This window comes from Physeter macrocephalus, chromosome 4, assembly GCF_002837175.3.
Source record: "Physeter macrocephalus isolate SW-GA chromosome 4, ASM283717v5, whole genome shotgun sequence".
Lineage (NCBI taxonomy): Eukaryota > Metazoa > Chordata > Mammalia > Artiodactyla > Physeteridae > Physeter > Physeter macrocephalus.
This window is the reverse complement of record NC_041217.1, coordinates 136,812,665-136,834,338: the sequence shown is the minus strand read 5'-3', so window position 1 is coordinate 136,834,338 and position 21,674 is coordinate 136,812,665. Positions and strand designations below refer to the sequence as shown.

At 39.2% G+C, this 21,674-nt stretch overlaps 1 protein-coding gene across 1 annotated transcript in view; it reads right to left on the bottom strand.

The window, feature by feature from the left end:
- FYB2 (FYN binding protein 2) overlaps positions 1-21,674 on the bottom strand; it is an 85,879-nt gene that overhangs the window by 54,108 nt on the left and 10,097 nt on the right. The window contains 1 exon segment of the mRNA XM_055084597.1: positions 2,635-2,735. Within this exon segment, the coding sequence (XP_054940572.1) occupies positions 2,635-2,735 (101 nt within the window).

Genomic DNA, 21,674 nt, shown 5'->3' with positions numbered 1-21,674 from the left:
TTCAGAGTGTTCTAGTTTTCTTATGTTTTAATATAAAAAATACTATATATATATATATATATATATATATATATATATATATATATACATACATACACACATAAATATATATAGTGTGTATATATAGTGTATATATATATATGTATACACTATATATATATATATATATATATATATATATATATATATATATATAACTTTTACATAGACTATCCAGGGGTTTTAGTTGTACTTAGCAGGGAGACCAGGGAAAAGTACATCTGCTCCATCGTCTCAGAGCAGAGTTCACTTGACTTTAAATGTATTACCTTCTCAAACACACAGAACAATTACACAAAGGAGACATTATACCAATTTTGTAGATGAAGAAACTGAGGTTCATATATCATTCAACCAGTAAGTGTAAAGAGGATGAAATACATGGGAACAGTCAAACGAACAGGGACAAGTGGGGGTCAAATAGTCTACTTCCTTCCCTTTTTTTCCTGTAGGGTAATTGTATCTTGGCTTTTTAAAGAGGGACAGAGAAAGGAGTGGGGGATATAACAGAATCTTTTTGATCCCAGGCTGCAGTTCCCCAGCTTCTTCAGCCCTGGCAGCCCTCTTCCTAACTCCCACAGGATGCCATTCTGGCCTGGGAAGCTCTCACCACCCTCACTCTTCTCTCACCCTTCTCTCAGCCTTCCTATTGCCCTCTGCTCGGTTACCTCTCAGTTGCATCAGTGGGTTATTTTCTGAGCCCTTTCTCTTTTCAGTCATAAACACTTGCTTCCTTAGCAGCACGGAGGGACACAAAGAATTCCTCAGTTGAAGACTGAAGAGAGGCCTGGGTGAGTGGTTCCTTCTTTGGGTATCTCAAATGATGTCCCCCACAGGCCCACCTTGGACATCTGTGGCCTGGAGAGAACAAATGCAGGCCACTGGTCCAGCTTCCTTCCTTCCTTCTTTTCAATCCTCAGCTTCACCCTACACATGAGGGGCCTTGCATATGTCAACCCCATCCTCTCCTGCCCCCCATGAACAGATCTCTCTGCAGCCCAATGTGTCCTGAGGAGGAAGGACCTATGGAAGAGACCCAAGCAAGCCACTTATGGGAGGGCATTCTGGGGGTCTCCTGTAGTCCAGAGAGAAGGTGCAGGCTCTGACTGGAGAATCCCCTTGGCCCTGTGAGCTCTTAGCTTTGTAGAAAAACGCAGTTGGAATGTAGTGCAAACGGGGCCCACAGCCCTTCTATTAAAAGTGTGTGGTCTGTGGACCAACAGCATCAGGGTCACTAGGGCACTTGTTAGAAATGCAGAATCTCAGGCCCAACCCAGAGCTACTGAACCAGAATCGATGTTTTAACAAGATCCCCAGGTGATTCATGCAAACATTATAATTTGAGAAGCCGTGCCCTTAAGGCAAGGGCCTGGACGCCCCAAGTATGGAGCAGCACTGCCTTCTGGGTTGATGGGGACAGGAGTTCTGCTTCTTATGGCTAGTAGTTTACAAGCCAAATGGGAGAATCGAGAGTTTGCCCAGTCTAGGAGAGAATTTTTCCAGGAGTTCTTCAACCCCTTATTTGCCAGGGGAGGGGAGGGAAATTTCAATGGGTTCTAACTGTTACCCGTGAACCTCCTAAGTGTGTGATCCCAGGCAAACGACTTCCTCTCCCAGAGCCCTGGGCTTCTTGTCTATACAATAAAGAGGTTGTAGCAGAGGATCTCTCTCTAACTCTCCTTTCAGGGAAGTCAACATTCTTGACTGAGAAGCAGCATAAAATTGTGCAAAGAGCATGGATCTTAGAGGCAGTCTGAACCGTTGCACATTACAGCCCTACCGTGTATTACTTGTGCGACCTTATGCAACTCAATCTCTCTGATCTTCAGTTTTCTGTCTCCAAAAGTGGGTTAATACAGCCTCTATATCAAAAGGGATGTACACGGAGGTCTTAACACAGAACCGTGGCCCATAGTACAGGCTCCATAAATACTAGTGTTTATTCCAGCACTAATATTTATGCCTTTTGTAGAAAATTGGCTGATACTATAGGCAGAACAAAGACATAGAAACCTGTAGAAATGCTGTGGGTCCCTGCTTCTTCATCATCTTGCCTGAGGGGGTCTCTTTTTTCACTGAAAGTTCTGAGCTTTGTCGGAAGACTTAACTCTGAACGAGTGGTCAGATCCTTTTAATGAATCCTCTGCTTCTCTTCAGGCTAAACACAAGGACCTCATTCCCACAGTCTCTTATCTCCCTCTCCACACACTGAGTTTCCAGGGGACTTCAAGACAGACACCACGAGAAAAGAGATGATGTTTCCATGGGAGGAGAAGGAAGAAAAATGAATCGCCATATCTTGATTTTCCCTCCCACGTATCTACAAAAGGCAACGCATCTAAGCAGATTGGTGAAGGAGAGAATAGAAGAGGGTAGAGAGAAGGCAGCACTAGGGCTAGGAGACAGCCCTGATGCCCAACTGGGTTTATTTATATTTTTAAGAGACTAGACAAGGAAAAAAATAAAAGGAAATGTGATAGTAAAGCAACATGGCTGTGAATTTTTAAACTTAGAGTTAGCTGGGGGGAAAATACCATTTTGGACACATTTTCATTCCATACAGGGTTACAATATTAATTGGCTTAGCAGACTTACAATCAGCAGTCTCTTTTGTGGTGCACTGGTTAATGGAGTTGCTGGAGTGTCTCAGACAGGGAATTGTTGCCTCATAATTATGCGGTTCTTCAAATTCAGCACTGAGAAGTGTGGAGGAAAAAAGTTACTTAAAGCAAAACATTTTTTAAACATATTTTCAAACTTTGGGTATCTTCTTCCTCATTAGAGAAGTAATATAAGTAAGTCTGGTCCATATGGTGACCTAAACAGACATGGAAGGCATTCCACCCCCACTTTAAATACAGAGGAGATTCTGGATGAAGTATAACGATGCAAAGAATTATAACAAGAACCCATAACTAACCTAGAAATCAATAAGGTAAAAATCCCCAGGTGCCAGACATAAAGAGGAAACTTAACAATTAAAGATATCCGTGAGAATTGCAGCCAAGGTACTCCATGGGAAATTGGGATCCAAGAAAGATCTCACTGATTGGGTGGCTGGGGATTTGATGGCTGGGGATTGAAGTTCAGTCTGAGCCACAGCCCTCATCTGAATGGGAAGCTGGAACTGAGTTAAAAGAATAAGGTCCAGGGTCACAAAATGCCATCCCACCTCTAAAACTAATTCTAAAAAATAACTGTGCACTCTCCCAGGGAGCAAACAGGGAAGTCTGCTATCTGACCAGGGCCACTGGAGCTCAAAGAGTCACACCCACGAGAAGGCAGAAACTCTACAACCCAGCACTGAGTAGGGGTTCTAGATGCATACGATCTGGGTATTTCTGAGACACAAAGCCAAAACGGCTACTTGAAATCCACCCCCAACCTGCCTTGTAAAGGAAGTCTGAAATCATTCTGTAAATATGCTCCCACACCCATGGCACCTATGGTTTCCAAAGGAAACAATTCCCACTCAAAACAAGTGTATAATGAAAAACTGCCAATCACACAAGGAGATGAACCACCATAGGGAGTCAGAAGATGTAACGAATGGGAGAATTAAATATTAGAATGATATGAAAGTGACATTAAAATAAGTTTGTTTTAAGTGTTCAAAGAAATAACGTGAGGAATAAAAGCCATTAGGAAAAACAATAGAGTGTGAAAAAAATATAGATTTGGGGACAGGATAGGAGTTATGGAAATCATAAATATAGTTTTTTTAAATTAATTTTTAAATTGAGGTATAATTGATGTACAATATTACATAAGTTTCAGGTGTACAGCACAGTGATTCACAATTTTTAAAGGTTATATTCCATTTATAGTTATGATAAAATATTGGCTATATTCCCTGTGCTGTACTATATATCCTCATAGCTTATTTATTTTATACACAGTAGTTTGTATCTCTTAATCCCCTACCCCTATCTTGCCCCTTTCCGCTTCTCTCTCTCCACTGGTGACCACTATTTTGTTCTCTATATCTGTGAATTTACTTCTTTTTTGTTATATTCACTGGTTTTATTTTTTAGATTCCACACTTAAGTGATTACATTCAGTATTTGTCTTTCTCTGCCTGACTTATTTCACTTAGCATCATACCCTCCAAGTCCATCCATGTTATTGCAAATGGCAATATTTCATTAAATATAGTTTTTGAAATAAAAATGTAGAAGTTGAAAAGTAGACTAGACACAGCAGAAGAGAGAACTGGTGAATTAGTTAGGCCTGAGGAAGTCACCTGGCATGTAGCACAGAGAGATTAAGAGATGTAAAGTCTTAAAAGAGAGCTCACAGTAGGGAGGATAGAATGAGAAAGTCAAGAGGATGATGAAAAGGAGCCAATATTCCAATGATAATAGCTAAGACTTTAATATTGAAAAGGGAAATAAATCTATCTATTGAAGCAGCTTTAATAATAAATCCACAGGTATACAGTTTTTAATAAATCAGAATAAGTGAAAGAAAAAAATGTAAAAGTTGTGTGAGAGAAAAGACAGATTATCTACAAAGGAATAGCAGTCAGACTGGCAATGGACTTCTCATTAGCAACAACAGCTGCTGGGGATGGTGGGTATCTTAAGGCAATGAGTTAAGATAGCTGTCAATGTAAAATCCTCTCCAGATATACTATCATTCAAGGGCAAGAGAGAAACAAAGATGTTTTCAGAGTACAGATACGTGTACTCACTGCTCCCAGATCCTTGCTGAAAACATCAAATGAAACTGAACTAGTACTGAAATATCATATAAGAAACAATGGTGATCAAAGAAATTAATAAAGCTATTGGTAAATCTAAATAAATACTGACTGTAAAAAAATAACTAATTTGTAGAAGTTTAAGAATAAAATAGACTTAAAATACTAAATAATAATATGGAAGATTGTGAAAGAGGGCTATGGGAGTTATTCTCAGGTATCATTTAGGAGCAGGATAGAGATTTTGATTATCATTAGACTTGGTTAATTGTGGATGCCTTTAATTGTAATCACTAAAAAGAACAGAAATAGAATATTTAACTTCTCAACTGGTAGAAGGAAAATATTCAATGAGAAAGCTTAAATATTAAAGAAGAAGGCAGAAAAGGAAAAAAATGCATGTAAGGGAATTGCATAGTAAATTTAAAGCATAAACTATAATGGGAAAAAGTCCAAATCGATCAAGAATCACAATAAATGTACATAGATTAGTCTACTCCAATAAAAATGGAGAGTATCTGGACAGGACGTTGTAAAAATCTCGCTAATGCAGCTCAAAACCACCAGACAAACCAAAGCTCCCATATCAATGTATGGAGAAAGAGATGCAAAACAAACTATCCAAAGGAAAGCTTAGGTAGGTATATTAATATTTGACCATACTTTAGCATGACTGCTCAAGAAAATGAGAGAAGTTACACACACATATACGCAAATCACAGATACGAAAGGGGACAAAACTAAAGTTAGTTTTAGATTTTCAGAAATCTAAGAAAATGTTAAGATCAGCTCTCTGCCAATAAATTTGAAAATTTAGGGAAATTTGGCAAACTAATAAGGAAATATAAAATTACCACAGTGACTGAAGAAGAACTAGAAAGACTGATAGGCCAATAAACCATCAAAGGGCTTGAATCAATAGTACACACACCCGCCTCCACACTCGGGTCACCTCTCTCCTTTTCGTCTGCTAAGTAGTTTTATGAGCAAGTTTTAGCAAAGTTTCAGGGGATAGAGAAACAGATAAGCTACCCTACTCATTTGCAGAGGATAGTGTAATTTTGATATGAAAACCACAAAATGACCAAACAATAAAATAAAAATAAAGCCCCATTTCACTTAAGGAAATTTTAGCCCAAACTCACTAAATACTAAATAAATGAATTAGTCAGTATTAAATTTAACTCGAGAATAACTAAAATTTATTCCAAGACTTCAATGATGGCTCAACATCAGAAAATCTATCTGATGCAAATTATTGCACTTAATCACACTGAAACAGTAAGAGAGGAAAAAAACCCAAATTATTTTAATAGATGCAAAAAAGCATTTCACATAGATAACTCTCTTAACTAGATTAAATACTACCAAATATCACACTTAATGGCAAAGTATAATAAACTTCAGCCGGTATCTAAACTCTGTTGGGAACTCCTGAAATAGGAAAAAAAACAAATCCATAGAAAATTGGACAAAAGGATATGATAGACATCACAGAAGAGAAAAACGGAATAGTTTACAGAAGTAAATATGCAGCCTTATAGTCAACAGGGAAATGGAGTGAAGACAATGAGAATTTGGTTCATATCCAACAATTCAGCAAGAATCCCCAAATTGGAAAATAACATCACATTTGGCAAGAACATGGAGAAACAGAAACTCTTTACACTGGTTTGAAAGTATGAATTGACACAGCCATTTTGGGAGACAATTTTTCAATATCTAGAAAAACTGTAGTTCCTTATTTACTATTGTTTAGCAATTCTACTTTAAGTAAATAACCTAGTGAAACTTGCTTATATTCACCTGGAAATACATGAGGATTACCATTGCAGTGTCATTTGAAAAGGTGAAAATATAAAACAATCTAAATGTCCTTCAGTAAGAAAATACACAAATTGTGATACATATGATGAAACACATACAATATGCAATTATAATGAATAAACTAGACGTACATGCATCATCATAGATAGAATATGAAAACAGCTTTGAAAAAATTCAAGTTTCGGAAGGATAAAATGAGATGCTGTTTATACAAAACTTTAAAATACCGTATCTTTAACAGATATCTGAGTTTGTAGCTGAAGAATAAGAAATACCCTAAATGGATTCACTCCAACATTCACAGTTGGAGTTGCCTCTGGGAAGAAAGAATGAGAAATGGGACTAGGGAATGAAACAAAGGGGACTTCAACTGTATCCACAGCAAATGAAAAATCACTTCTTCACCCCAACTGTGGATAGGAGAGAGAGAGAAAAAAAATCACCCATAATTCTCCCACCTTCACACTAGTGAGCTCTTTGCATTTTGGTATTGTTCCTGATTTTCCCCATATTCTTATAGTTGTTATAGACAATGAAAAGGTTGGAGTTCTCTCTTTACTTTTTTCCCTCTATTTATTTTATAAGCATATTCCACCAATTGTTTTCCCACCTATGTTTGACCGCTTTGAATATTTCAGGTTTTTTTTTTCACAATCTCTGTACTATTTTAAAAGATGTATATGAGTAGTTCATTTTACTGAAGAGGAAAAATATGAACTCTGATGCACCAGTAATATCGCCCCTCATCATTTTGTTCCCCTCCCCCTCCTTGAAATAATCCAGAGAAACCATTCTTTTTTTTTTTTTGCGGTACGCGGGCCTCTCACTGTTGTGGCCTCTCGCGTTGCGGAGCACAGGATCCGGACGCGCAGGCTCAGCGACCATGGCTCAGGGGCCCAGCCGCTCCGCGGCATGTGGGATCTTCCCGGACCGGGGCACGAACCCGTGTCCCCTGCATCGGCAGGCGGACTCTCAACCACTGCGCCACCAGGGAAGCCCCAAAGAAACGTTCTTAAATTATAGACTACGCCATATATCTTATGCTCCAATGGCCTAACAATCTCAATGTGTCTATGGTAAATTAACTTTATTAATAAGAAACAATTTACGGAAATAATGAAAGAAGATGTGTAATCAATTTCGTGGACTATTTTTGTCAGAAATGAATAAATATCTGACTTCAGATGATCTGAAAGAATTTCAAGAGAATGTAAAAAAAAAAGTCATCTTTCAGATCAACTGTCTTTGTAGAGAGGCAGTCTCAGGATTAATGCTGAAAGGGAAAAAAGATATTGTACATGTATTTAAGCTTCCCTTTTTGTTACCTGAGGATGTCTTTTATCTTTTTCCTGGTCCATTAAAACCAGATCTGAGATCTACCTTGATTTAATACAACATGGGTCAATATAATGAACTTGGATTGCTGGGAAGAAATAACTCTATAATTTAAATACATCTATGCTTCAATTTCATTGTTTCCACATTTATTAAAACATTCATGTCGCCAGGACTTCAGACGTTTTGGGGAGGCAACACAGAATTACAGACAAACTCGGAGCTTGGGGTCAGACATTTGAATTTGAGTCCTATCTCTTCCATTTTCTAGTTTTAAAGTATTGAATAAATGCCTTAAATCCCCAGTTTCCTACTCTATAAAACAGTACTAATAAATAATAAATAATAAAGTCTACTTTAAAGATATATTATAGATATTGAATGAAATATTTGCTCTCTGCATATAGGCATCCCACCAAAATTGGGTTAGTAATTTTATTATATAATAAAAATTACAGTATTTTTAAAAAGAAGTGTTGAGGTTTGCATTTTGGAAGGTTCCTTTTATTATTGGCATAGCATCAGTTTCTATCTTTTCTGACTTTCTTACAGAAAACCTCTAGTCATTTAAATATTACATAATAAAACACGAATGTTTCTTAATGATATCTTCAACAATATCTATGTTCCTGGAGAAACAAGAGCTCCATAAATGCAGTGGAAATGTTACAGATGATTTACAAAAGCAGGTATTTTCTAATTGTGTTTGGACGCTCGGAAACCTATCTTCGAAATAGAATTTTGAACAACTAGGGGTCTCTCTGGCTAAAACACAGACTTGTGACCTCCCCTTTTGGTTGTTTCCACTTGCCATGTCCACCCCTGGGCTACCGCCTTCCTTTGGAGAAAATAATTCGTCAACCTCTGTATCAGAGTGTACATGCTAGGGAAGCAGCTTACGCAGCTCATTCAAACATCTGCTCATTTGGTCAAACAGAGAAATTGTTCATGACAGGATTAGGTGCTATTTGTGGAGGGTTTACCACGTGTCGGGCACTGTAACTAGATTCACCCCATCCACCTCTCACTGGTCGTGTGGTGTCGAACAGTTAGCTTGTCAGAGCCTTCATTTCTTCATAGCGTCATTGGCGATTTGACGGGCGAATAACTGAGTTAACGCGGGAAATGCCTGACGGGTACGTTTCCTTTCTCATCTTCTCCTGTGCCACACTGCATGAGGGTGAGTCGAAAAGTTTCACTGCGAGACAGTTCTAGAAAATCTAAAGAGCTTGCATTAAAGTAGAACGATTGAGACTTGAACAGCAAAACCAGTGAGGCTTTTGAATTTGTTTTATTAGGGGTGTGGACCTAAGTTGAAAAATCCAGCTTCTTCCACTTATGTCAATGGCCCACATGTTCTGGAAACAGGAAGAACACCTGTAGCTTAGCCAGCAGCTGCTCTCTGTGACATTCCGCAGGTTCCTGGTGACAAGGAAGGATGAGACCATCCGATTTCTCAATTACTCCAAGTCCCAAACTGGGAAAGTTCCTGTTTCCAACAAATACTTCTTGTAAGACTACTCTCCCCACAGGCTTTTCACTTAAGAAATTCTTGAGTGAAAGAATTAACTCTTGAATCAAATAACTGATCATTAAGACTTTAAAAAATGGCATCCATTCTATCTAAAATCGATCTCAAAATGCATTCATTCCAGGTTCACAAAAATGCACGAGAACTTTTAAAGGATTTTTTTTTTTTCCTCATAAGCTCTTCCAACCTCTGTCTTCAACATGTAAGATAGTGGTTAAAGACGAAGCAGTTGAGCAGAATTCTTATAAGGAGACACAGGCTATGCAAAGAGAGTTGTGGGGTTGAATCTCAGCTTTACCTGGCTGTGATCCTGGATTGGTAATTGGACCCAAGTCACTTCTTCCTTTAATCCTCTTTTTTATGAGGATGAGGTGATGTATATTATATGCTGTGCTTAGTGCAGTGCTTGGCACAGAGTTCACTACTTTCACTTCCACTACTATGTTTACTACCACTTCCACCTCTACACTTGGACTTCAACTTCTACCACCTCTACCACCAGTTCGCCCACTTCTACCATTTTTACAGAACACACACACACCTCTGCATACACATCTTTGTATATCATGCCTATATTTTATGAATCATATATATGTTTATGCATATACACATGTGTACAAGTGTTTGTATGCAGGCCTAATTCTACTATCGCATGTTTCATCACCTTACAGATTCTACTATGACGTCTACAACCAACAGCAACAACAAACAACATATACAAGGCCTCCAATGTCATTCAGCCCTGGGCAGTAGGTATTTCTTTGTTTCCAATTCATGAATGGATAAACCAATTCTTTCTATAAAGGGCCATAAAAGTACGACGACTAGGATGGTTAATTTTATGTGGCCACAGAGTGTCCTGATAAATATTATTTCTGATGTGTCTGGAGGGTGTTTCTGGAGGAAGACAGCATTTGCATCAGTGGGCTCGGCAGAGCACATTGCCCTCCCTAATGTGAGTAGGCATCATGCAGCAGTCCACTGAGGGTCTGAATAGAACAAAAGCAGAAGGAAAGAATTTGCTCAATTTTTCCTGCCTCACTTACTGAGCTGGGACAGGTCAACTCATCTTCTCCTGCCTTGGACTAGGATTTGTACCATTGGCTCCCCTGGTTCTCAGGCTGTTGGACTTGGAATTACACCACTGGCTTTCCTGCTTACAGATGGCAGATCATGGGACCTCTTAGCCTCAATAATTGTGTAAGCCATTTCCTCATCCTTCTTTACTTTCACTTCCACTACTATGTTTACTACCACTTCCACCTCTACACTTGGACTTCAACTTCTACCACCTCTACCACCAGTTCGCCCACTTCTACCATTTTTACAGAACACACACACACCTCTGCATACACATCTTTGTATATCATGCCTATATTTTATGAATCATATATATGTTTATGCATATACACATGTGTACAAGTGTTTGTATGCAGGCCTAATTCTACTATCGCATGTTTCATCACCTTACAGATTCTACTATGACGTCTACAACCAACAGCAACAACAAACAACATATACAAGGCCTCCAATGTCATTCAGCCCTGGGCAGTAGGTATTTCTTTGTTTCCAATTCATGAATGGATAAACCAATTCTTTCTATAAAGGGCCATAAAAGTACGACGACTAGGATGGTTAATTTTATGTGGCCACAGAGTGTCCTGATAAATATTATTTCTGATGTGTCTGGAGGGTGTTTCTGGAGGAAGACAGCATTTGCATCAGTGGGCTCGGCAGAGCACATTGCCCTCCCTAATGTGAGTAGGCATCATGCAGCAGTCCACTGAGGGTCTGAATAGAACAAAAGCAGAAGGAAAGAATTTGCTCAATTTTTCCTGCCTCACTTACTGAGCTGGGACAGGTCAACTCATCTTCTCCTGCCTTGGACTAGGATTTGTACCATTGGCTCCCCTGGTTCTCAGGCTGTTGGACTTGGAATTACACCACTGGCTTTCCTGCTTACAGATGGCAGATCATGGGACCTCTTAGCCTCAATAATTGTGTAAGCCATTTCCTCATCCTTCTTTTTTTTTTTTTTTTTTAACTTATTTATTTATTTCTTGGCTGTGTTGGGTCTTCATTGCTGCGCACGGGCTTTCTCTAGTTGTGGCGAGCAGGGGCTACTCTTTGCCACAGTGTGCGGGCTTCTCATCGTGGTGGCTTCTCTTGTTGCGGAGCACAGGCTCTAGGCGCGCGGGCTTCAGTAGTTGTGGCACGCAGGCTCAGTAGTTGTGGCGCACGGGCTTAGTTGCTCCCTGGCACGTGGGATCTTCCCGGACCAGGGCTCGAACCTGTGTCCCCTGCACTGGCAGGCGGATTCTTAACCACTGCGCCACCAGGGAAGTCCCTAATTCCTCATACTTAATGATTAAATAAATATTATATATGTAATATATACAATCTAATATGTAATATATAAGTATATAAAATATATGTGCTACTACTGGTTCTGTTTCTCTGGAGAACCCAGGCGGATTCTTAACCACTGCGCCACCAGGGAAGTCCCTAATTCCTCATACTTAATGATTAAATAAATATTATATATGTAATATATACAATCTAATATGTAAATATAAGTATATAAAATATATGTGCTACTACTGGTTCTGTTTCTCTGGAGAACCCTGACTAATACAATGACCAAGTAAATGTTATTAAAGTGATCCCAGTTTCGGGAGTATGACTAACTCTGAAGCTACTTTGTCAAACCATTGATCTCATTCAAAAGGGGGGGCGTGTCAACAATAATGATAGCTAATAATTATTACACACTTACTAGTGCCAGGCACTGTTTCAAGTATATGTATCCATTTATTTGATTCTCATTTGAACCTATGAAGATGCTGTCATTCTTTCCATGTTCAGATGAGAAAACTGAGGCACAATCCATGGTCACAGAGCAGTAAGCGGCAGAGCGGAGATCAGAAGCCAGATATTTGAGTCCAGAATCTGGGGTCCTAACCACTCTGCTGGAGACCGTCTCGGAAAAAGGGAAGTGCCAGCTGAAGTCAAACAGAGCGTGAGTAGCTCCACTGCAATGGAAGTCATCACAGGAGGACGTCATTGGCAAACACAGCAGAGAGGCCCCCACACAACAAAACGAACTATGAAGCAAAGCCATGATGAGAAACAATCACATGTGCTGAAGATGGGAAAGTACAGAAGATCTGAGATTTCTCATTCATTAACTCACACACCCTCATTCCCTCTTTGACCAAGCTCTATTCATGCTAATGTTATGTATGTTCTCTCCTTGAATCCTCTCGGTAGCACTGTGAGGCATTTTACACATGTGGAAACTAAGGCTTGGAGATATTCAGTAACTTGCCCAAGAGAGAACCATTGTGGGTCCAAAAACCAGGCCTTCTAATTCCTAGGCCATGCTCTTTTCCTCCAAACTACTAGTGATTCTAGAACCAAGGAGAAACTAACATGAAAATGATGAAGCCCAGGTTGATGGTGAAAGTCAAGGAGCTAACAAGTGAGTTTTGGATGATGCTTTTCAAAATATCATTAGGCTGATCCAATGGTTTCACAGATCAATTCCTCTATATAATAGTCACCTATATTGGGAACATGTGAGAGGGGAGTTACTATACTTCTCTATGCCTGACATTATCATCTATAAGAGAACAGTATTACTTAACCTGTATTTTGAGGTTAAGGCAGAATCTATGAAATCACTGCTGAACTTAGGAATGACTCTTTAAAAGCACCCTGACTTCTACTAATGCAACCATGAAAGCAATTTCTCAATAATCCAGCAGCAACTTCCACAGCATGAACAAAAGATGACCTCAAGCCCTCATTTTCATTATTAAGGTCAAGCTTTGAAATATCTGAATTTCAAATTTCAGGGTGTCTGCTTTGAAGTGCGCCATCATATCTAAGAGCATTTGTGTTAAGAAGTAGAAGGCAAGGTCACCCTCTGAGCTGCTGGCAGACTTTCCTAGGAGACCGGCCTCCTGACTCCCAGCTGCTTCCTGTAGCCCTAGACCTCGTTACAGACAAACCCTGCTACTTCAAACACACGACAAATCGCTACCATTTATCAAGTGTTTACACCATTGCCGGGTACTTTGTAGAATTATAGATATTTATCTCAATCCTCACAGCAACCCTAAAAGGTAGGATTTATTGATTTCTCCATTTTCCCATGTGAAGAAATAGGAGGCCCAGAGATATTAAATAACTCTTCTAAGATCACACAGATAGTGTGGTGCTCAAAGCATAAACCCAAGGCTATCTGACCTGACCCCAAAGTCTATGCTCTTAACCCCTTATAACACACTCCCTGGATCTTCTCGTTTTCAAGTATTGCTATGTCATTCGATTTAAACAAATTTCATTTATGTAGCTGGTAAGAAAGAAGTATTTGATTCTCCCTCTGCTTTCAAAGAACTTATAATTTAGACAGGGAGGTGAACTACACCCAAGGCTCTGGAAACTAACAAAAAACAGACTGAATATAATAGAGTCACAAGCTAAGAACCATCTAAGTCCATTCTATTATTCAGCCAGCATTTGTTGAACTGTTATTACATGCTACTCTGCCCTGTATACATGCTACCACACTATACATTCCAATTATGTCAAATTACCTGTGATTCCTGGACACACCAGGAGGTTTTCTGCCTCTGTGCTTTTGTATGTGTGGTTCCCCTGCTTGTAATGTCCTAACCTCCAATGTCCTTTTCACAAACTCCCACTTGTTCTTTAAAGCACTGTTATTTTCTCTGGTCCTTCTACAGTCTATTCTCCACACAGCAACCAGGATGATCTTTTAAAAAGATAACTTACGTCGACACATGAATGGATAAAGAAGATGTGGCAAATATATACAATGGAATATTACACAACCATTAAAAGGAACGAAATTGAGTTACTTGTAGTGAGGTGGATGGATCTAGAGTCTGTCATACAGAGTGAAGTAAGTCAGAAAGAGAAAAACAAATACTGTATGCTAACACATATATATGGAATCTAAAAAAAATAAATGGTTCTGATGAACCTAGGGGCAGGACAGGAATAAAGATGCAGACATAGAGAATGGACTTGAGGACACGGAGAGGGGGAAGGGTAAGCTGGGACGAAGTGAGAGAGTGTCATGGACATATATACACTACCAAATGGTAAAATAGATAGCTTGTGGGAAGCAGCCGCATAGCACAGGGAGATCACCTTGGTGCTTTGTGACCACCTAGAGGGGTGAGATAGGGAGGATGGGAGGGAGACGCAACAGGGAGGGGATATGGGGATATATGTATACGTATGGCTGATTCACTTTGTTATAAAGCAGAAACTAACACACCATTGTAAAGCAATTATACTCCAATAAAGGTGTTAAAAAAATTTTTTTTTAAAAGATAACTTAGACCTTGTCACAATCCTGCTTGCGATTCTTAATTAAAAACAACAACAAAACCATCAAATGCTTCACCTTTACAATCTCATTCCTAGTAACCTCTCCAAACCCCTGTCCTGCCACCCTCTCCCTCCCTCATTACACTCTAACCACACTGGTCTCCTTTCTGTTTTGCAAGGATACTATCCTCTCTCCTACCTCAAGGACTTTGCAAATGCTGTTCCTGCTTCCCAGAATGCTCCTGTATGGCCAACTGCCTCTCAACCACGAGGTCTCACCTTAGATGTGTGGAAGAAGAAAGTCACCTGCCGTATCAGTAAAAAAAGGATGTTGCCGCCATCAGGCCACTGCACCCCGCCCCCGCACTCCCCACGCTGAGGGGATTAAAGATGGAGAAAACAGGATTCTGGCCTTAGGTAAGTTAAGGTGCATATCAAAGGAATGATTTCAATGAACCCAGGCTCTTGCACCTTCCCATACAGAAAAGTGCTAAATTCATTCACTTGAGATTTTTGTTTTTCCTTTAATTAGTAGAAATCTTTTGATGTTCAACTACCTGATGTTTGCAAAACTCCTCTATACCCTGGCTCTTCCCTTACCTCTTGGGAACAGCCTCTCAGAGCTATCTGAGAGGCTGTCACCCCGGCTTCAGTCCTTAACAAGTCTGCCAAATAAAACACAATTCTCAGCTATTAGGTTGTGCATTTTTATTTCAGTCGACAGACATCACCTTCAAGAAAGTCCTTCTCCAGCCACCTTTTCCCGAGACCCCTCTTCCCCACCTGTTTCCATCTACCATAATTCTTCGCTTTATACCATTCTTAATAGTTGTCATAAATCTTTAAATTATTTCATTACTTTTATTAGTTTAATTCTGTCTCTTTTACTCTGGGGTCTTATACTGTATCACTCACTGCTGGGTCCCCAGTGACTAACACTACAGGCTCCCAGTGATCTGGGTCCTCCTCTGATGCTCACAGAAATACTGAAAACGCCTACTAGATGGACAGGTAGATGATGTCATATCATTAATTTTTTCATTGAGCTCCTCCTCTGTGCCAGGCACTGTTCTAGAATATAAAGGCAAATGAGAGACAAGGTCCTTGAACTCAAGACTCTCATGGTCTCAAATAACACAGAAAATAAATAACTAGAATAAACATTATCATTGGAAGCATTAATAAATACTAACAGAAGAATAAAGCAGCCTTATATATGGAATAGATAGTATCTTGGGAGAGAAAACATGAGCTATAGTCAGGGAGGCTGACATTTCAGCATTTATCATTACCTTACATTATACCATCATTTGCTTATTTATTTTTCTTCCCAGCTGAAATGTATGCATCATGGGGGCAGAGACTTTTTTGTTTTCTGTTGGATTACCAGCATCTAAATGATGTCTGGCACATACTTGGGGTGCAAAAAAGATTAATTGAATGAATGAATGAACAATCGAACAAATCCTGCATGATGAGAAGGAGTCATCAGGTGAAGATCTGGGAAAAGACCACTCTATAAAAAGGAAAAAGCAAGTATTTCTGCCTGGTAAGAACATGCTTGTTGTATCTGCAGAGAAGCCAAAAGGCCAGTGGGCTGAAAACAGTGAACAAGGGAAAGAGGAGGTTAGGAGATGAGTAAAGAGCAGCCAGAATGACAGGACCTTCTTGGCCCTTGTGAAGAGGTTGGGATTTTAAAATTTTATTCTAAATGTAAAATGGAGGTGAAGTTCTCAATGATTAGTTTGATTAAATAAATATCAATAGTTAATTCAGAGTGTAATGGGTCCACAGAAGAGAGGGAAGAGAGGAGACAGGGCTAAAATAGTAAGGCCAAGCTTGTTGGCAGAGTGTCACTTGACGGATGCTAGACTAAAACGGAGAAGAGAAAGAGAGGATTTCATGTAAATCCACATCTTCATACGGCAGGAACCCTTACACGATACACAAGGGCAAATGAAGAGGTCAGATCATCCTCATTATTTGGCTTTGTTTAAATTAGAAGGATATGATATTACATGTACAATCAATGCAAAACATACTGATAGAGCCTTGGAATGTTTAGTTATATCAAAGTCCATAGAGGGTAATTCATTCTATCTGTCCATCCTTCTCCCCATAAGTCTGTTTATCTGTCACTCCATTGGTCCATCACTTACTTAGTTAGTACATAATTATTACTTGCACGTCTACTTCCTGGGGAAACAAAGGTGAAAAAGACATGATCCCTTCCCTCACTGAGTTTACAGTCTAACAGAAATGTCCCAAAATCCCTCATGTTGAAAAAATTTTGACACAAGACACCGTGGTTGAAAATAATTATAAACACACAGTTCTGAGTTCACAACCTGGATAAGCTCTGTATTATCTTACACTTCAGGTCAAGTCATGAAATGTCTCTGAGCCCGTGGTTTCTCCTCTACAAAATGGGAATATTAGTTTTGCCCTCTTAAAATGGTTATGGGGTTCAAATGAGTCTAACAGATATAAAGGGCTGAGCAATGCCCAGGACGTGCCCAGTAACCAAGTTAGTTTTCACTCAACTTTTCTGAATATACCTATGTACAAAAAAAGGCTCCAAGTCTACAACTTGTGATCGTCTGATTTCTTTCTAAATCATGACCTTTTCCTTATCAACTGAATGCTACCAAAGAGAGAAGGCACCTCTTGACTCTAAACACTTTCCACTGTAGCCAGCCTCCCTCACACAGATCTTTCTGCAAAGAGAAAATGAAATCCTAAGGCCACAAGTCTCTTTCTTTTATACATAATTTTATTTCCATTTTATTCACAAACTCATTTTTAATTAGAAAGAACTGGACAATAGGCAATGAGGACAGCGTAAGGGGTGAATCCACAGCTATGCCACACATGAGATGCTGTAAATATTTGTCAATTACCAAAAAAAAACAAGGAGGCCAGGAGTCTCTTAAACCTCGCCCTCTTTTGTCACAGGTAAGAGTCCCATGCGAATCCACAGTAAGGCGCCTGGGAGGCTGTGCTCTGGAGTTGGGCTGACCAGGTCAGACCCCGGCACTGCTGATCCAGTTGCATCTTCCTGGATTACTTAACCTGACTCTATGGTTAGAGAGTCCACTAACCACTTACTTCATGGGGTGGTTGCAGTTGGGAGTTTTAAAATGAAAGTGGGACATAAACATAGGGCACAAGCTTTGTCTATAAAAAGTGCTCAATAAGTAGAATCTTTAGGTGATTTTTTTTTTTAAAGGAGGAAAACTTAAAAACATGAAAGAAGAGAAAGAGCCTAAATAAATCCACTGTTCCCACCACCCTTGCCCTTGTGAAAGGCAGACCGAACAGCGGCCTCGGTATGTCCCTAAAGTCCAATTAAAAAGGGATAATAAGAAGTTAATGAAGTGGCTTGAGCTGAAGCCACCTGAGTGTTCTGGATCTAAAAATTAATAAAGGCACAGGCTTAAAAAAAAAAAAAAGCCCTTCTCTTTATTTTTGCCCCAAAGTGACTCAGTTTAACACACTGGGATCTTGGGGCCAAATTTCACATTCCAGGTATCATTATGAGGAGCCTACTTTGGGGTTGGTCATTTGGAATAGATCTATACTAGTATGAACTACCTAAAATGCAGCCATTCATGAAACAGCACTGTAGTTACAAACGATTTAAAAACTAGCCTTTAGAAGTTCTAGTGTTACATGCATACAGTACAACGACACGCTTGTTTTGTTAAACAGAAACCAATCCCCAAAGTTCCATCTTGTGCTGAGCACTGATGATGTGCCAAGCACATTGTTAAATATCAACAGTGATGGAAACAACAAATCACCTACAAGTTATAGATTCCTCTCTTTCCCTCCCATCTCACTCCCCACAGCTGATCCAGCAATTGCTGGCTTTCCTTTAAAACATAACTTGAATCCATTCATTTCTTTATCTCCATTTCTACCCCCTTGTCCATGTCAAGTTATTTACCCTCTCTGTGACTCAGTTTTCTCATCTATAAAATATATAATAGCTTCATCTACTTCTTAAAGATTGTCACAAATGGAATCATTTATATACTTAGAACAGACACCCTATCAGTGTTGAGTGCTATTTTTAATGTTATTGTCATTGTTTCATTGTCACAATGGCTTCCTAGGCTGCCTATTTCCACCTGCTTCTCCACTAAATTTAGTATTTATACAGCATCCAGATTGATCTTTACAAAATAAATGTCAGCTCCTGTCACTGCCTGGCTTAAAAACTCTCCTGTGGCTTCCCAATGCATTTAGAGCAAAATCCAAACTCATTCCACGGCTCCTAAGAATCACCACCTCCATTCCCCTAGAGCACTGTGTTTTAGCTGAGCTCCCCGCCTTTCTGGTTCTTGAAATGCGTAGAGGGTGGTTCTTGAGAATTCGCCCCAGCTGTTCTCTCTCCTTGAACATCTTCTAGACCTTCCATAACTGGGTCCTCATCATTCAGGTCTCAGCCCAAATGTCACCACCTCAGGGAGGCTTTTCTTGATCATCCTACACCTCCTTTATTTCACTCCCAACCCCCTGTTATTATCCTAATATGCTTTAATTTTTTTTCTTTATAGAAGCAGACTCACAGAGATAGAAAACAAACTAGTGGTTACCATTTGCAGGGGGCGCAATATATGGGTGGGGAAGTGGGAGGTACAAACTATCGGGTGTAAGATAAGCTACAAGAATGTATTGTACAAAAAAGGGAATATAGTCAATATTTTGTAATAACTGTAAGTGGAGTGTAACCTTTAAAACTTGTATAAAAATTTTTTTTCTTTATAACACTTACCACTATTCAAATAAGGACTATAGCTTCATCTTATTTGGCCACCATGTCATTTCTCTGTTATCATCATTATTTTACTTGAATGCTTTAGGAAAGGCATTTATTCCCCAGGTTCTATTCTTCCCGGTTGTCTAATATAGGTCCTAGACATAGTCACATAATCTGCTCAGCCCTAGAAGATGCTTGTGTTTCCCACTCTGCATGGGGAAGAAATATCAAAAACCAAACACAAAAGCATGTCCCAAAGTATTAGGTTGAAGGAGCCCATCCAGAAGATTGAAAATAGGCTTATATTATCTTTTAAAGATGATCATCAAAATGAAAATACAAAATTAAAAGTCCGGAAGAGAATACGGTGGAATCCTGAGATCCACACACAGACCCTCACGTGAGAAACAGTGTACTGTCTGAATCTTTTCTACTCCTGAAATAAATAGCCTCTCCCTGTCTTAGTGTCTAAGTCAGAGATTCCCTGACTCAGGACTACCCTCTGACTCTTCTTAATAGAAGAAAACCCATATTGATAGCTAATGAATAAAATATTAGCCAACTCTGCTAAATATTGACATAGACCCAGGGCTGACTGCTGCCCTGGGACTACCCTGCTTTTCTCACAAACACAAATAGGAGCTGCTTATTCAAGAGGCATGCCAACCAGCTTTGTTTGCACGAAAGAGTGATGACAAAGGATAAACTCCAAAGAGTCATTTCATTAATGCGATATTAATATTCCAGAGATAAGAAGAAATGGAGAGGCCAAGAGTTGAAGAAACAAAGACTCATTGATCATCTTCTGTGTACTCCATGCTTTATATAATTTATCTCATTTACTCTTTGTGACAATCAATGAAGTAAATATTACTATGTTCACTTTACAGACGCGCATATCAAAACTCTGAGCTGTTGAATGACTCGTGTAAAATAGAGTGGTTGAACCCACGCTAATCTGACTCCAGACCTGTACTTGCTCCATTACACAATGCTGCTTATATTTAATACACAATATAGAGAGGCTCAGAAGTAAAAATGGCTATTCTAAATGCACTGAGTTCCTAACAAGAGGATTACAAAATATATCCACAGAAATCCAGTGAAAACACAAAGACTCCCGTTTTATGAATAATGGTTGAAAACAATGACAGTTTGAGATTAGAGAAGAAAGTAGTCTTTAGATGTTTTTAAAACTGTCATGTAAAGAAGGAGTAAAGACAACATCTATTATACCAATGAATAGATCTTGGAGGGATGGTTGGGAATCTAGAGTAAGGAAGTCATTTCTTTTTCCAGCCCAACTTGAAGGACTTTTGAATAAACAAACGAACAAATGTGTGTGTGGGTACATGTAAGATATTTTATACACTGCTGTATTCTCAATGTATATAAGAGGGCTTGGCATATAGTAGATGCTCAACAAATATATGTTCAGTGGATAAAATCTGGCCCAACAAAGAAAAACACTGGACTCTCCAGGCAATGAGCTCCCCATCAAAGGATTTTTGAAGAGACTAAGGTTCTGAGCATGAATTCTTGCCTTTGGTGGGAGGTTGTATAACAGCCAAGTAAACGTTATTGAGCACTCTCTAGATGCTAGGTAATGCGCTAAACAGTTTACAATCATTACTTCATTTAACCAACACCACAACTGCATGAGTTAGGAACTATCAATATCCCATTTTACATAAGTAGAAACTGAGGTTTGCAGAGGTTAAGGCATTTGTCCAGCACTACATAGGTGTTAAAAGGTAAGGCTTAGATGAAAAGCCCAGATTTTTGTTAACATTATGCTGTAATGGCCTGGCTGCATTAGATAATTGCCAGGTCTCCTTCCAGTAATAAGATCTGACATATTCTATTTTGAATCTAATATCTTTATTGAAAATTAATACCATGAACATGGAAGATGTTCTTCCCAAACAAGCACCAGTTGCCATAGAAGTTGTATCTAAGGCTGCTTAGCATCATGGCATTTACTTGTTCAAACTAATTTCTTATCATTGACAAGATAAAATTCAAAATCCTTAGCATGGCACTTAAGGTATTTCAGGATCTAATGTCATCTCTTACTTTTCCACATCAGCGTACTTCTTTTGTCTGTTTAT